Consider the following 17,879-nt stretch of genomic DNA (forward strand, 5'->3'; position numbering starts at 1 on the left):
CACAGCACTGTGCGTGATTTCGGTTTACTTGTCTGTCTCTCCTGCAGTCTACAATACTCATCTTTTTATCTTCTGTGCCAAGCTTCGGGCCTGTCACATAGCAGCCGCCTTAAATGCCCGTTGAAAGAATTCATTTCAGAAGTAGAACCATGGGGCTGAATGAGCCCCCGGAGAAAAACAGCAAAGAAGAGGTTGCTGAGCCTTCTATATTAGGGAGTAAAGAGATTTCGTGGTCTGGAAATGGCAGGGGGCGGGGGGCATCTGTGAGCTGGAGAAGAGAAAAAAGTTGTTTCACCAGCCTCGATTTTTAGCTTACTGGGCCAATAGGCGTGCAGGGCAGGTGGAGCCAAAACGAGAAAAACTACATTTCCCATTATGCCCCGGGGCACCGCTCCGGGTTTCCCCTCTTCAGCACCACCTCTTCCTCGCGGAAGTGAAAGGAGCACTTCCGGTCCCGGCAAAACCCCGCGCCGGCGGCGTTAGGTCAGCCCCGTAGGGCCTTGCTCGGAAGCTCCGCCTTCGCTCAGGTCTTTCTAGAAACCCAGCTTTGCTCCTGGCGGTGACGGACAGGTACTTCCCGGCCACTACGGGGGTCCCCGGGGCAGTCCGCCGCACTGGTGCTGGGGGGAACTTGCCTCTCTGGAGGGGGTTGGAGCTCTCGCGGGGCGCTCCCGGCTTGTGGCACGGCAGAGAAGCCGGTTACGGGGGCCGGGGCCCCGAGCTGACATTTGTTTCTTTTCCTAGTTGCAGCGTCCCGGACGCGTGCGTGTGCCCTCTCCATGGCGGATACGACCCCGAACGGCCCCCAAGGGGCGGGCGCAGTGGTAAGTGAGCCGGCCAGGTGATCTGACTTGATTTGCAGGAGTTAGGAAGGAGCAGGAAGTGTTGCCAGTCGGTCCGAGGGCTCCAGAAGCTCTTTGCTTTCAGGACTGGGCTTAGTGATTGGGGTAGGGTTGACGGTGGGGTCGAGGGAGGTCGTGAGCGAAGATGTAGAGGCACCTGCACGTTTCTTTTTCGGAAGCGACCTCAGGCTAGTTGTCGGGCCCGCCTGGAGCAGGTGGCCCACACCTGTATGCCCTGGAAGTTGGGCCTTCTTGCCTCTCCCGCCCCTCGGTCTCTATCCCAGGTCCCAAGGTTGAAGATGCCAAGTGGGATCGTGCCAGGACACGCCTCATTCTGCACATGCGTGCTGGCAGAGAATGTGTCTGCTCAGTTTATGCCATTATCTCTATTTATATATACCTCTTCCTTTTTTCTTTATTTTGCAGAACCTTTTGAGAGTTAGTTGCATACATCATGATGGCTAACCCATCAATAATTCCGTATTCTACATGACTACAGTGCAATCATCACTGCAATTTTTGCAGTTAAATTTGGGAAATTTAACATTGATACATGTTATAACGTAATATTCAGTCCATACCCAGACCCGTTCTGCAGAATACTCCTCAAATTGGAGTTGTCTGATAAGTGATATTCTATCCTCAGTATATTATATATATCAGGATGCATTTTATGTTGATTTTTCTCATCATCTGAGATACTAAGTTTGATTATCTGGTTAGCGTGGTATCCACCAGATTCTCCATTGTAAAAATATCTTTTTTGCCTTTGTAATTAAGTAGTCTGTGAGCCCTGGCCTGTGTGGCTCGGTTGATTGGGCATCATCCGTGGGTCCACCTCAATTCCCAGTCAGGGCACCTACCCCAGTTATGGGCTCCATCCCTGGTAGGGGGCATGCAAGGTGGTCAGTTGATGTTACAATCTCACATCAGTGTTTCTCTCTTTCCCTCTCCTGTCCTCTCCCTCTGAAAATCAATGAAAAAAAAATTTTTTTTAAGTAGTTATGACATAGTAGTTTGACACTCTGTGAATAGTTTTTCACCTTAATAGGTTTTCACTCAAAGATCCATTGATATTTTTTGCCTGAACTATTTATAACATGATTGGGCAGTTCACTCTTAAAATTTAAACCAATACACCTTTTTAAATCTTTGTTGTGTAATAAGGTTACACACACATAAAAAATGAACAAAATGGAATGCATAGCTCAATGATTTATCACAAAGTGAACACCGTAAACACAAATAGGTTTTAAGAAAATGTTCTAAAATTAGAACATTTGTAGAATCTGAATATTATATAGAAACAGCATAGTGAGCTAGATTCATCCTTTCACTTGACTACTGATGATCATTTAAACTTAATGGTGTCAACAGTATAGTTGGATAGAATAAACTAGAGGCATATTTCCAAAGTTACTGGCATACTGTTTAAAAGACATGCAAAGCCAGCCAATAAGTCTGCTTACCTGAATGTGTTCTGCAAAAATTTAGAGAAAGCTGGTAATAATAAAGCCCTGTTACGAGCCTTAAAGACATTGAAGCCATTAAGGTCCCTGAAAATGGCTATAAGAAGTAAAAAAGACATGCAATAAAACGTCCTTGAATTTTAACATGTACTTGCATTTATTCCAAAAGTTTTTTACTATATCTTCTTGCAAATATAATTATATTAGACTAGAGGACCAGTGCATGAATTCGTGCACCAGTGAGGTCCCTCAGCCTGGCCTGCAGGATCAAGCCGAAACCTGCTCTCCGACATCCCCTAAGGGGTCCCAGATTGCGAGAGGGTGCAAGCCAGGCCAAGGGACCCCACTGGTGCACGATCGGGCTGGGGAGAGACACAGGAGGTTGGCCAGTTGGGGAGGGACCACAGGAGGGCTTCAGGGCATGTCCGGCCCATCTCACTCAGTCTCACTCAGTCCTTTTTGGCCAGACCCCAGCAGCAAGCTAACCTACCAGTTGGAGCGTCTGCCCCCTGGTGGTCAGTGCACATCATAGTGAATGGTCTACCAGTCAACTGTCTGCCCCCTGGTGGTCAGTGCATGTCATAACTAGCCGTTGAGTGGCCTTAGCATATCATTAGCATATTGTTCTTTAATTGGTTGAAGGGATGACTGGACACTTAGCATATTAGGCTTTTGTTATATAGGATTGCTTAGACTAGTGTTTCAGACTCCAGGTTAAGGTGCATTAGTGAGTTTTGATATCAGTGTCATGGAAACACTTTAAGTCTTTTCTTTTTTAATGCTTTTATTGATTTCAGAGAGAGTAAGGGAGAGGGAGAGAGAAATGGAAACATCAGTGATGAGCTGATCAGCTCATCAGAATCATTGATCAGCTACCTTCTGCACGCCCCCTACTGGGGATCTAGCTCACAACCCTGGACATGTACCCTGACTGGGAATTGAACCATGACCTCCCCATTCATGGGTTGACACTCAACCAGTGAGCCACACCGACTGGGCAACACTTAAGTATTTTTAAAACATTAACTAGAAAGCAAAATACCAAAATCCATCACACATAGTATGGGTAAGTATTGTTTTGTGAAACTTTTTTTTATATATTCACACATTTGTGTTGGATCTTAATGTAAAAATTACTTATGTAGATCCTATCAAAAATTTGAAAGCCACTTTCGAATTTGAATACAAGTTGATTTTTCAATGTAAAAAGAGATTCCAAGTTATTGAAGGGCACATCTATTTGCAAAAAGCAGCAAGAACAGAGAATGAGAAAAAAAACAGAGAAGAAAATGGTATATAGAAGTTTAATTAATCTAGAGCCACTGAAACCAGGGTAAGACCGGTAGGGGAGCTTCCTAGGGATGAGCAAGTTATAAAATCGAAGAGGCAGGTGCTGTTTAACACCAGACAGCCATATTTTGAGCACCTAGAGCAGTGGTTCTCAACCTTCCTAATGCCGCGACCCTTTAATACACTTCCTCATGTTGTGGTAACGCCCAACCATAAAATTATTTTCGTTGCTACTTCATAACTGTAATTTTGCTACTGTAAACAATATGTAATTATATATGTGTTTTCCGATGGTCTTAGGCGACCCCTGTGAAAAGGTCATTCGACCCCCAAAGGGGTCGAGACCCACAGGTTGAGAACCGTTGACTTAGAGTATGTCATGCCCTTGTGTGTAAATCGGCAAATCACCCTCAGGCTGAGTTCAGTAGTGATTTACTGTTAGCATGTTTTACATTTCTACATTGTAAGGTTTACTTAATCTAGACTAGCTTTGTATACATTTTTATTCAGATCTGAGACCAACCTATTTCAATTTGAGATTTTTGTAAGAATAGGCATTCTGGTTCTCTTGAGAGCAGTTCTTATTTAACAGTCTTAAAGTAGATGAAGTCAGTTTTATAAGTTTAGAAAGAATACAGACAAATGTAGTTAAATCTCTGAACAAATTTTTCTTTCCTAATTAGTCTTTTTTTAAATCGATTTTAGAGAGAAAGGGAGAGGGAGAGAGAAACATGGGAGAGGGAGACATCAATTGGCTGCCTACTATGCACCCCCTACTGAGGATTGAGCCCACAACCAGGGCATGTGCCCCGACCACAGGGAATCGGACCAGCCACCTCTTGGTGCATGGAACAACGCTCAGCCACTGAGCCACACCGGCGGGGCTCCTGATTAGTCTCTTTATTTTTTTATATGTCTACTGGTATTTTCCTATTTAAGTACTTTCTGTACTTACCACATCAAAACAGTAGGGTGTTCAGACTTGTTAGGTGAAGTGATTGCTTTAAGAGGCTTCACCTAATGATCTTAAAAAAAAAAATGTATTATTATAGAATTGTTCAAACATTTTGAATAGGAATAAAACTACATAATTTTCATCTTTAAAAACATTTTGCAGCCTTAGTTTACTACAATATTTTTCTTTTTAAATTCAGCAATTCATGATGACCAATAAACTGGACACAGCAATGTGGCTTTCTCGCCTGTTCACAGTGTACTGTTCTGCTTTGTTTGTTCTGCCTCTTCTTGGGTATGTATTATATCTATTTCTGTCTTTGTTATTCAGTTGTTCAGCCAGTTTTTATGGAATATCTTAAGTGCAAGACTTGCTAAACTGCAAGGGATTTAGGAACAAATAGACAAGTCTTATCTTTAAGGCACTAATAACCTAATGTTACTAACAGGAAGAATATTTTATATTATGTACTATGTGGAAACTGACATCACATTGAAATCTGAGAGAAAATACATGTGTGGAAATGAGAAATTTTTTTTTTTGCATTTTTTACTTAATAGGAAAAATGGCTGCTTTGTAAAATTCAGTAGGGCATATATATGAAATGATGCTTCTAATAGATTCTAGTAAATTCTGAAAATGTATTTTTATTGATTTCAGAGAGGGAGAGGGAGAGAAACATCAATGATGAGAGAGAATCATCAATCTGCTGCCTCCTGCACGCACACACGCACACACACACCTTGGGGATCGAGTCTGAAACCCGGGCATGTGCCCTGATGGGGACTTGAACCGTAACCTCTTGGTTCATAGGTCAATACTCAGCCACCAAGCCACACCGGTGTAATTTTTTTCTGTTTATAATTAAGTAATAGATTTAGGTGTTGTGCAATTATGATGCAATTCACAAAGGAGGAAGAGGCATGGTAGTTGTTTATGTCTCATGATAACCTCTCCTCTGGTAATTTGCAGGTTGCATGAAGCAGCAAGCTTCTATCAACGCGCTTTGCTGGCAAATGCTCTTACCAGTGCTCTGAGGCTGCACCAGAGATTACCGCACTTCCAGTTAAGCAGAGCATTCCTGGCCCAAGCTTTGCTAGAGGACAGCTGCCACTACCTGCTGTATTCACTCATCTTTGTCAATTCCTACCCTGTTACAAGTATCCTTTGTACCTTTTGACAATGAAATTGCCCATTGCTATGGACAGAGTAGAAAATAAAGTCACTGGATAATCTCAGGAGCTAATGAGAATTAAAGAACTCATTTGGAATTTGTATGTTTACACATTTCAAAAGTGTTGTGGGATGATAATAGGTATTCTAAAAAATGAGGGGAAGGGATAAAGAAGGGGGTGTGCTGTTTAGTCTGGGAAGCACGAGGTTAACCCATAGGTTTCTTTACTGTAGGACCTTTGAAATGCTAATGTACTTTGTGAGACTAAAAGTTACTAGTGTTTCCTAAACTTAATTGTTTTGTTATTTTCCTCCTGTGGATCATCTCTCAGGAAAGTGGTTTGTGCTTTGAGAAGTGCTGCTCTTAAGAGTTTTTGAGTAATTTATTCAACTATACGTAATGGAAGCACAATAAAATGTACCTTTAAAAGGTATATTAAAAGGTACTACCTTTTAATGCAATTTTGGTATTTTAATAGAAAAATCTGGAATTGCATTAAAAGGTAGTACCTTTTAATATACCTTTTAAAGGTATATTTTATTGTGCTCCTTTTAAATTGCATTTAAAAGGTACTACCTTTTTAGATAGTAAGTCTTAAAGGGAATAGGAGGAAAGGGAAATTTTTTGAGCACCTATTTCGCCAATGTATATGAATTTTACATATTTAATCCTTGCAACACTGAAAAAAATTGTCACTGCACGCATTTTAGCAGATGCCATTTCAGATGTGAATATTTGGACATAATACAATAGCCTGTTTTGCAAAGTACTTGATGAATTTAAAATGTTTTCCTTAATTGTTTTCTTCAGTGAGTATTTTCCCAGTGTTGTTATTCTCTTTGCTTCATGCTGCCACATACACAAAAAAGGTTCTTGATGTAAGTAAAAATATGCAGGGATTTTTTATTTTTTTGGTTTTTGCTTGGTTTTTGTTTTCTTTTTTACTCCTGACATGAATTTGAGCTAGTTGATATGAATTTGAACACTAAGACTTTTTGACGTTTGTTACAAAAAGCTCCTCTAATTCTTACAAACTTGTCCTAAATTATTTAATGATTTGAAAGTTTTAAGTTTGGAATATTTTATTTATATTTCATAATACAGTATATTTTGTAGATAAAATATTGCATTTAAAATTATCCCCCAGTTGCCAGAGGAATTTCTGAAGTTGAAATCTCTTCATTATTTAAAGGAATTGAATCCTTTAGGTGTGATAAGTTGTTAGAGAGCTCTTGTTCTGTCAGGGTTTAATTCTAACATATCAGGCAAGTAGAGTGTACTGAATTTCTTTTACTCTAATGTTCTGAACTGCTACTTTACTAAAATTTCTTATGTTTGGGTTGGAACATTAAGCCCAACGTAAGTGTGCTGGGCAAATTGACTGCATATGCACCAGAATTTGAATTAAAATACCAAATTTGCCTGTGTTGGCCTTTTTCTTTATCCCTATTGTTCTTTGGTCACAGCAGTAATTGGACTCGGTGATTTCTACCTTTAGTTAGCTAAGGAGTCACAGATACTTTAACTATATTACTGGATAATCAGGTTTTGTTATGGTTGGAGATAAATAACCACCATTTTTCTAATCTTAAGAAATGTAAAGGACTTGTATTAAAGTTGTTTTTATTTTTAAATCTTCAAGTACATAAAATATAACAAAGCAGGAAAATACACTAACTTTTGTCCTTACATAGTTTCTATATTTTATGTCATCATTTCCAAATATTTGTCTTTTGCTCGTATGGCCTGTTGAATATGCTATTTATCTAAAGGAAGAAAATAATTGAGTGATCAGAAATGCTTTGTTATTTTTAATGTTTGTTTTCTTATGTTTTAGGCAAAGGGTTCAAATAGTTTACCTCTGCTGAGATCCCTCTTGGATAAATTAAGTGCTAATCAACAGAATATTCTGAAATTCATTGCTTGTAATGAAATACTCTTGATGCCTGCTACAGTTTTTATGCTTTTTAGGTAAGAATGAAAATACATTTGTTTTAGGAGGTTGATAACTAAGTGACTATAATAAATATATTAACTCAAATTTTATCCTGCTTCAATCTGTTGAATGTTGAAGTAGATCCTGATATGTAGAGCTAGATGGATCTTAGCAATTCTCTTTTCACTTTATAGTGGAGAACCTGAGACATTATAGTAAACCTGGGAACATGTCTTTTTATCATTCCTTGTCATGTATCATTTAACATTTGGAAAGTTAATTTCAGAATAACTACCTTTGAAAGAATCTTGGGAAGTGTAGTCTATTCTATTTTTAAGATGATTTTTCTTTGTACTAGAGAAAAATCTGGAATTAATTGTTGCCTATTGTCCTTCTCATTAATTATGGTCTAGAATTAATTGTTGCCTATTAGAACCTCAATAGTTTATATCTTAATTGCGGAAGTAAGGCAAAAGAGAGAGAGAGAGAGAGTAAGAGATACAAATAATACATGAATAAAGAAAGTCTTCCTTTTAAAATTTAAGAAAAAATAGAGTATTGACCACTCCATCAATATTCTTTTTTTTAAAATATATTTTATTATTTTTCACAGAGAGGAAGGGAGAGAGATAGTCAGAAACATCGATGAAAAAGAAACATCGATCAGCTGCCTCCTGCACATCTCCCACTGGGGATGTGCCCGCAACCAAGGCACATGCCCCCGACTGGAATCGAACCTGGGACCCCTCAGTCCGCAGGCCGGCGCTCTATCCACTGAGCCAAACCGGTTTCGGCAATATTCTTGCATTTAAGTTTTAAAACTACATTTCTGTCAGGATTATTGCTTTTTCAATTTTTAGTTTCACAAGTATTGGGACACTATGTTTGACTATGAATCCTAGTAGCAGTTCTGTTCTCTCCTTCCCAGATATATGGAGTTTGATAATGTGTACATGTATGTTGTCTTTAAAAACACTTATGCAGATGGGTATAAAGTGTATATTATTATATTGTGGGTGAGGGATTTTGTTTAGTTTTTTTATTACGTCAAAAGTATTATAATGCATCAATTGTCTGCATCTTGCCTTTTTCACTCATACAGTGTATTTTTGTGACCTATTTATGTTGACATATAGAGTTCTTTTTTTTTTTTTAATATATTTTGTTGATTTTTTACAGAGAGGAGGGGAGAGGGATAGAGAGTTAGAAACACCGATGAGAGAGAAACATCGATCAGCTGCCTCCTGCACACCCCCTACTGGGGATGTGCCCGCAACCAAGGTACATGCCCTTGACCGGAATCGAACCTGGGACCCTTGAGTCTACAGGCCGACGCTCTATCCACTGAGCCAAACTGGTTAGGGCGACATATAGAGTTCTTATTTGTGGCTGTGTAATGTTCCATTATGTTAACATGGAACATTTTATTCTGCATTCCCTTATTCATGGACATTTGTTTCCAACTATTTACTTTTCCAAATATTGATGCAGTAAACATGTTTTTATTTGTCTGCTTACTAGTATACTTTTCTCTCAGTGTTATCTCTAACATAGATACCCGAATTGATTTTGCTGAGTTTACGCTGGGTGCATTTTATATTTAATAGACCATGGTTTATGAAGTATTTTAATTTTCGTTGCCTGAGGTTTTTATGTACCTGACAGTTATTCCTTTCTTTAACACTCTCTTTTCAAGGTAGTAAGAGTTTTATAGATTTTCTCATAAAGGCATCTGTTCCATTCCTTTAAGTTATGTTTTCCCCTGAAAAAAACAGAATCACCACATATTGCTTAAGTTGCTGGGTCCAAAATAGATAGTATAACCTAAATATAATTCTGGAATGATATAATGGATTTAGATATGATAGGTATTACTATGACCCATCTATATATATGAAAGCCTAAGCAACCATCCGACCATTCGTCCGGTAGCCACCGGGGGGCAGACGCTCCAACCAGTAGAGGAGGGGGCCTGATTCCTTGTGGAATTGGCCATGGTGCTGCTGGGGCACTGTCGGCTCCAAATCTGCTTCACCTGCACCCCAGATTGCAAGAGGGCACAGGCCAGTCTGAGGGACCTCACCGGTGCTCAGAGGGCCTCTAGTTTGATTAATAAAGACACACCCTCCAATTAAATTGCCTTTAAGTTTTGAGAGTATGTATACGAATTAATGGTGTATACTTATTACCTCTGTATTTGTTTCTTTTAGCGGTCAAGGAAGTTTGCTCCAGCCTTTTATATACTATAGATTTCTTACTCTCCGATACTCTTCTCGAAGAAATCCATATTGTCGGTAAGCTGGGGATTAGTTCAAATCTGTTTTGTTTGTTAAGAGTATTGTGAAATACAGTATTTGTAACTTTTAAGTTATTTTGCTTTTTTAAATATATATGTTTCTATTGATTTCAGAGAGGAAGAGATAGAAACATCAATGATGAGAGAGAATCATTGATTGGCTGCCTCTTGCATGTCCCCTATTGGGGAGTAAGCCACAACCTGGGCATGTGCCCTGATCAGGAATTGAACCATGATATCCTGGTTCATCATAGGTCAAAGCTCAACCACTGAGTTAAGTTAGTTCAGTTTTATGTTAGAATTTAGAAGCAAACAATGTTTTTATACATTTAAACTCTAGGCCTTAGAACTGTCTAGGGTTGGTGAGAAGGTGGTTGTATTTTCTTTTTTAAAAAAATATACTTTTATTGATTGCAGAGAGAAAGTGAGAGTGAAAGACAGAAACATCAATGAGAGAGCATCATTGATTGGCTGCCTCCTGCACGCCCCACACTGGGGACTGAGCCCACAACCCAGCATGTGCCCTGACTGGTAATCTGTGACCTCCTGGTTCATAGGTTGATGTTCAACCACTGAGCCACGCCAGCCGGGTGGTGGTTGTATTTCTTTTTAAAAACTGAGATTGGCCCTAGCTGGTGTAGCTCAGTTGTTGGGCATTGTCTCATGCACCAAAAGGTTTCTGGTTCCATTCCCAGTCAGGGCACAGCCTGTGTTGTGGGCTCCATCTTTGTTAGGGGCATGCTGGAGGCAGCCAATTGGTGTTTCTCTCACACATGGATATTTTCAAATTTCCTTCTTGTCTTTGTGTGAGGGCATATAACATCCCCCTTTTTTAAAAATCCTCACCTGAGGATATGTTTTCATTGATTTGTTTTTTTGAGAGAGAGAGGAGAAACATCTATCAGTAGTCTCCCATACGTACCGTGACCAGGGATTGAACCCACAACCTTTTGGTGTATGGACAATGCTCTTAAGTAGCTGAGCCACCTGGCCAGGGCTCCTTTTTCATTTGTTTGTTTGAGCAGTAGCTTATTGCTTTTTCCTAACCATAAAAATAACATGGAAGATACAGAAAAGTATAGCAGGAGTTGTCTTTATACAGGATGAGTCAGCACATAAGGTGAAAATTATTACCATTGATGATCAATTACGGTACAAGATACATGATATTGTGTCTGCTAGCCTGTACAATATATGTGGGATGTGTAGCGTGTGTAATAAAGAGTACTTTGTAGGCAACGAGCACAATTAATGCAAAGTCAAGTCTTCAACCTGTTTTGGGCACAAACATGCAACATAATTGGAACATGGGAGTCGTGGCAGAGAGTGGCAGGAGATGAAGAAGACAATTTGATTGAGACCAGATTCTGGAGGGCATTAGATGTTAAGGACTTGGGCTTTAGTCTGAAGGAAGACAAGTGCCAGTTTGACCAGTGTAATGATCCAACTGGGAACTAACATCCATTGAACATCTGTGTTATCTCATTTAAACTTCACTACAACTCCATAAAGTGCCTATTCTAGAAAACAGTATGTTTATTTAAGGAAATAGTAGGTGGGATTGCCCATGTTACATAATTTTCACTTTCTTGTTCTCTTTTTTAGAACTAGTTGAATTTGCCTAAGTATGAAAATGATAGGATTCTACTGTAAAGATATAAATCATCCCTAATCTCAGCCCTCAGAGGTAGCCATTTATTAAATGCTTTTGTTAAATGAACTTTTCTCCCCAAAGGACAGGTGTTGATTTGAGAATTTTATTTTGTGTTTTGTAGGGGAAATTCTGGGCATTGCATTCTAGTTATTTTTTTTACTTCTTCAAATTCTTTAATGGCTGTGGGAAATTCCTTCATTAGCATTTGCCTTGCATTGTGTTGCTTCTTCCCTTGTGTTTCTGAAAGAAAACTATTTTATCTTGCAGGACCTTGTTTAATGAATTGAGGATTATTGTTGAACATATAATAATGAAACCTGCTTGCCCTCTGTTTGTGAGAAGACTTTGTCTCCAGAGCATTGCCTTTATAAGCAGATTGGCACCAACAGTTGCGTAGTTTAATATCCAGCTAAGTTATATATGATATAAGTAAGCATTATTAGCAGCTGGTACTTCTGCCAGGGGTTGTGAATTCCAGGTGTGAAACTGACCTCAATCCAACTTACATAATTTACATAAATGCATCTTAACGGAAAAATAATATTTTCCTGGCATGTTAAATCAAGCCTTTATAAAAAAAGTTTCCAAGAAAATTCTGTGTTGTGTTGTTAATGGTTAAGGAAGTTTGTGTTTTGTAATAAATGTATCACATTTTTTTTAGATGCTACTGTGCCTTTATCATGTACATTTATTTCTTTTGTGAAAATAGTTCTAAAATTTGTTTCAACCTAATTGGTAATCTGAATTTATTTATATCTGGCATTAGTTCATTATGGTAAATTTACATATTCAGTATATTTTGAGACAGTATTCTTTTGCCATTTATGAATTTTGGTTGATGATTTTAACAGAAGCATTTCCCACTGTATTTGGTTTCAAATTGTCATTAAATTGATTTTGTGCTGCTTTGTTAGGACAGATTTATTTTGGATGTGCCATTATAAGATGAGTTCTGTATGTGTCTTACACTATGACCTAAAATTTTATTTCCATAATTCTGTGGATTTGAATATTTTTTTAAAAGGCTCAACTATAAGCTTACTAGTCAATTAAGTAAATATCTGGAATTACCTAACCATTTTACATCAGAGAGCAGTAGTCCTACAACTTTCCTTTCAGACCCACTGAGTAACATTTCTCAGACAGGAAATCCTTTTACAGTGTGGACACGTAGGTTATTAGTATAGTTTTAGAATTGCCTAGATCAGATTCTTGACTACCAACTTTCTCTGTTTCTTAGGCTTGAATTTTCATGGACAGTTGCAGCAGTGCAGGTACCTTTTGAAAAGAATATAACTGAAGATCATATCACTGATACTTAGTGTCTGTTCTGAAATAATAATGAAGACTATCCCGTAGATTATATACCCAGCAAATCGTATTGAAAGGTTAAATGGAAAGGTTTATGGGTAAGGTGATTGATTGGGAATGGTGCCTGAGGAGGCATTTTGGGAGAATAGTGTACATTTCAGTTTCATGCTGGATAAATAAAATTGGGGGAATTAGATGTATTATGCAACTGTGACTTGAGTTGTGTAATATGTTAAATCCTACTTGTTGAGCTTCTATCAACTCTATAAAATTTATTTTGATCTTTACTGTTACATGATTGGAAATGTGTAAAATGTTGCAAAAATTTTAGTACAGAATAATGTAATGGTTTTTGTAACCAATTTTCTTCTGTCTGCATGTAATATGGATTCTTCAAATACATTCATTGGTAACTTATTAGTAACATCAGGTTTTTTGTTCAACTTTCAGATCTATAGAAATGTGATATCTATTTGATAGCTCAACCATAACCAGCTCTTTTTGTAATATTTTTCTACTAAGTTAGAGAAGCAGCCTCATAATATACAGTTGATTTTGTGTGTATACGTGTTTGTGGCTAGCCTCATTATCACTATATATGTAATCTGATGATTTCAAGAACTAAATTTTCTAGAGCAATAAAGTGACTATAATGTTAAGTGAACAGTATATTATTGATTTCTAATGAGTTTTTAAAAATTATATCTTGAATTAAATCAAGAAATTTTGGCAGTGAAGGCATATTTATTTTTAAGTTTAGTTTTTTTTGTTTTTTGCAATTTTTAAATCTTGAGATACTTTTAGATCTATAGAAGAATTGCAAAAATAATACAGAGAGTTCCTATATATCCTTTACTTCCCCTTATGTTAACATCTTATATAACTATACAACATTTTATCAAAATTATGAAATTAACCCTGGATAACATTGTTAACTAAAGTATAGAACCTATTCAGGTTTCACCAGTTTTTACATTTGTTAATATTCTTTTTGCTCTGTTTTTACCATGGTTATTATGGTTTACTTTTAATGCCCTTTAAGTGTGCCTCTTGTTTTGAGTTTTTCTTTTTTATTTATTTATTTGTATTGTTGAGGGTATTACAGATGTTCCCTAGTTTCTCCTCTTTTGCCCCTGAGTTTTTCTTTTGAAAATTACTGTTGGTCAAAAAGATTTTCTAAGGAAAAGAATTCATGTTGATTTTAACAAAAAGAAAGTGAACATTTAGACCCTTCAAGGCTTTCTATCAAAAACAGGATTGTATTTCTGACATGCTCATGTTTGACTTAAAGGAAGGCTTGATTTATAAATAAAACATTTCTATACTCATGCCAAAGTAAATTTTACAATTTGAACATTACCAGATGTTCAGTTTGCATGAAATTCTATGGTATGAAAACGTACAACCGGCTGATAACAGCATTTGAAATTAGAGTGTAACGTATACCTATTAAATCAAAATTAAGGAAACACAATAGCAGTATATAAAATGAATGCAGTAGAAAAAATAGCAGTATACCTGAACTTATTTCTACTAACAGGTTTTTAAAAAGTTGATTTAACATCCAAAATAGCGAATTCTTTAAGAGGTGGTACAGTGCTGCTGTTTTTCTAGCATTTTTAGATATTACATCCTTTCAGACAGGTGGAAGCATCATACAAAACCTGCTTTATCTAGCAACAAGTCTACATTCCTTTTCTCTGCTTGATCCCTCATAAATTTAAACTCTAACATCATTCCAAAGAGAAATTTCTTAAATAACAATTTGTAGTTAAAGTTACTTGGAATAAAGTGACCAAGGTAGATGCTCCTGGAAGTAAGCAAGAATGAAAGCTAGCTTTTATTTTTTTATTTAGATATTTAAGAACCTCCCTTACAGGAAAAATCAAGGCATGTTAATATTAGACCAGAAGTTATTAAAGATTCATGAGGTCTTGTATAACAAAGAATTATAAAGCTGTCAGAATACTTCCTTTCTTCCTAAAAGTCAGGATCACAAATTCAGAATAAAGTTTGTAAATTCAGATTAAGTTTGTAAGTTTAGGACATAAATATTATTCATCTGGAAAAAGAAAATGAGTATATGTAATAAGATAAGTAAACTGGTTTAGTTTTTTTAAAGTTTGCTATCAGAACAAATGAAATTAATTTTGAGGGATTGTGGGACTTATTTTTATTAATATAGTTATTCTAAAGCTTCTTCCCTACCCAAATCCCCTTAAGATCTGCTAGCATCAACGCTATTACCCAGATTTAGATTAACTTTGCTACCTATTTTGTCCAAAACCTCAAGGGAGAAAATAATTACAGATAGTTATGAAAATAATTACAGACGGGTAATTACAGATCAGTAGGTGGCACTCTTTCCTCAAGTAGCCTCCGTTTCACAGGCCCTGTTGGAAGGTTAAAAGCCACTAAAAGGGCTGAGTCAGCCATAAAACGAAGGATCTTAATCCCATGACCTTTTAAAATATGTAATTACTCAATATTCAACCAATATTTAGCAAGCATTTATTCTGAATACATTTTTTAAATATTGAAATGCTCAAAAGCTGAAAGAAGTATCCTGCTAATACATGCTTTCTAGGTAAATAGTAAAATAGGCCACAATTATGAGTGATATTATGCAGATCATGGTCTCTCTTTTTTTAAAATTTCATTGTAAGTTTCTACATCACCTAAACACATCAATTATAAAATTGTTCTTTCGCCTTCATTTTCAGGTGTGTAGAATAATGGTAAATAAATTTTTTTCATGATCATTTTGTAGGTACACAAGGTTATAGGCAGTTCAGTGTCTTAAAATTTAAACTTTCATAGAAATACAAATGCATAATGAAATATTTGGATATTGTATTAGGAATGGTACCTAGCCCTAGCTGGTTTAGCTTAGTGGATAGAGCGTGGGCCTGCGGATTGAAGGGTCCTGGGTTCGATTCCGGTAAAGGGTACATGCCTGGGTTGTGGGCTCAATCCCCAATGGGGGCCATGCAGAATGCAGCCAATCAATGATTCTCTCTCATCATTGATGTTTATCTCTCCCTCCCTCTCCCTCTCTGAAATCAATAAAAATATATTTAAAAAAAAAATTTTTTTTTTTAAGGAATGGTACCTAGACTTGTAAATTCACTTTGAGTTGCAGAGACAACTGGTTTCTCTTAACACCTCATTGGAATTTCTCTAGGATTAGGAGAATTCTACAGAGGCTTAATGATAGGGTAGCTCAACAGATAGTATACAAAAACATGTTTATATCCAGGGGTTATTTTCAGAGATTGTTTTAATGAGCATTCCTCTTATAATATTCCAGGTGGGGAGTTGTTATGGGATCTGAAATTAAGGATAAGAAAGGAGCTGCTAAAATTTTGGGAGGTGACTTGGGGTGAACACTACAATATACAGATGATATATTATAGAATTGTACACCTGAAACCTATATAATTTTATTAACCAGTGTCACTCAAATAAATTCAGTTTAAAAAATTTGGGCAGGGGAGGTTTCCTGACAGTAGGAGTCATTCTAAGTAGGACATGTTTTCCTCCTAAAGTGACATTCGAGTGGGTTCTTAAACACACTCCTGTGTGAGGGATTCACTTAAGTGGCCTTTCTCTCTTTGTGTAGTGCAAATAGGAAAACCGACCTGCGTTGACTTTTAGATAATGTGAGAAGAGAATAAAGTACGGTATTTTTTTAAATCTAAAGTAGATTATTTTTCTTAGAAAGTGATGGTAAAAAATTATTGATGGATATCTTTGCTGGAATCTAAAAAATAGCTCATATTCCAGGACAAAAGGGCCCCAAAATCATTTCACTTTTTCCTTCCTAGCCTTCTGAAGCTACTTTTTCGATGTGTTCAGCATTTTTTAAACATTTTTTTCTTGGTTCATGACAGTTTAGCTCCAAACTTGGACTATAGTTTTATAACTTTAAAATAAAACAATTGCTTTTGACATGAATTTTTGCATACATACATAAGTTAGACCAAATGGGCAAAGTCTTGGGCAGGTAACATTTGTGATGTGTTATATTGGAAGAAATGTTAAAGGGTCGCAAAGATTAGAGTCATAAAAAAACCTGCTTGATTTATAAATGCATTACTTCTGGTGCTCTATATAATGGGATATATTGAACTAAAAATTTGTATAAATGATATGTCAGCATTTCTTAGTAACTTCTTGAATCCATTTTTAATATCTAATATTGTACAGGTTGGGGAGTTATACTTTTCAGGCCAATACTATCCAGACTGTATAAATTTATAAAATAAATTGAAAAATTCATCATTCCCTGGTATTCAAGACCAAAGCACATAAATGCTAATGTAGGGCTCAGAGGGGAAATATATTTCTCCTGAATATTTGAGAAAATGTGAAGTCCTTTCAGGAAAATCTAATAAACATAATAATCATAGCCTGCTGACACTAAGGAAAAAGGACCTCATTTGCTCTTTCTTTTATGCAGCGATTTGCTGGTCCCTACTGATTTCCAAATTGGATCACGGTAGTAAATTATCTATGCTGGTACCTGTGAAAGTAAGCCCTGGGATCCACATTTGTTGTGTGTTCTGCTTAAATCAGCAAGAATGATAAATTTGCTGGTGTGGAATTGGAAGTGTCAAGGGCTTTCTCTGGTGATTGAGCAAAATAATGTCTCCACTTGTAATTTATTGTGCCCCTTTTTCACTGTATGTTCTTTGTATATCTAATATTTATTTCAGTACAAATTAAATTGTTGTTCCTTCATCTGTATTGTTATATCTAAGATTTTATTGATGTAAAAATCAAATTGTGTAATAAAAACCTCTCTGGATTTAAGCAGATTTGAAAATGTTACGTTGCAGAAAACATTTACAGTTAGAATTCAGCTTTCCATTGTGCTTCATTGCCTTATTGTTAGGATAAGGAGAATTTGAACATTTCTTTGTCCTCAGTTCATCACAAATAATAGAAAT

At 36.9% G+C, this 17,879-nt stretch overlaps 1 protein-coding gene and 1 non-coding gene across 6 annotated transcripts; both read left to right on the forward strand.

The window, feature by feature from the left end:
- The first annotated feature begins 433 nt into the window (after positions 1 to 433).
- Positions 434 to 17,747, forward strand: TMEM33 (transmembrane protein 33). 5 transcript variants are annotated; one of them, XM_036332451.1, is made up of 9 exons: positions 434 to 570; positions 745 to 824; positions 4,756 to 4,850; positions 5,529 to 5,716; positions 6,541 to 6,608; positions 7,568 to 7,701; positions 9,877 to 9,960; positions 11,884 to 12,045; positions 12,857 to 17,742. In XM_036332451.1, the coding sequence occupies exons 2-8, from the start codon at positions 780 to 782 to the stop codon at positions 12,011 to 12,013; spliced, it is 744 nt and encodes a 247-aa protein (XP_036188344.1). In that variant the 5' UTR covers positions 434 to 570; positions 745 to 779; the 3' UTR covers positions 12,014 to 12,045; positions 12,857 to 17,742. The 5 variants fall into 5 exon arrangements, with proteins under 5 accessions (XP_036188344.1, XP_036188351.1, XP_036188369.1 ...); XM_036332458.1 differs by having other exon boundaries at positions 11,884 to 12,004; XM_036332476.1 differs by lacking the exon at positions 11,884 to 12,045 and having other exon boundaries at positions 17,390 to 17,747.
- Positions 2,288 to 2,416, forward strand: LOC118662048. The gene has a single exon (XR_004969584.1). It is a non-coding gene; the product is annotated as a small nucleolar RNA SNORA33 (small nucleolar RNA).
- Positions 17,748 to 17,879: the final 132 nt, after the last annotated feature.

The sequence above is a fragment of the Myotis myotis genome, unplaced genomic scaffold, assembly GCF_014108235.1.
Source record: "Myotis myotis isolate mMyoMyo1 unplaced genomic scaffold, mMyoMyo1.p scaffold_m19_p_1, whole genome shotgun sequence".
In the NCBI taxonomy this organism is placed as follows: Eukaryota; Metazoa; Chordata; class Mammalia; order Chiroptera; family Vespertilionidae; genus Myotis; species Myotis myotis.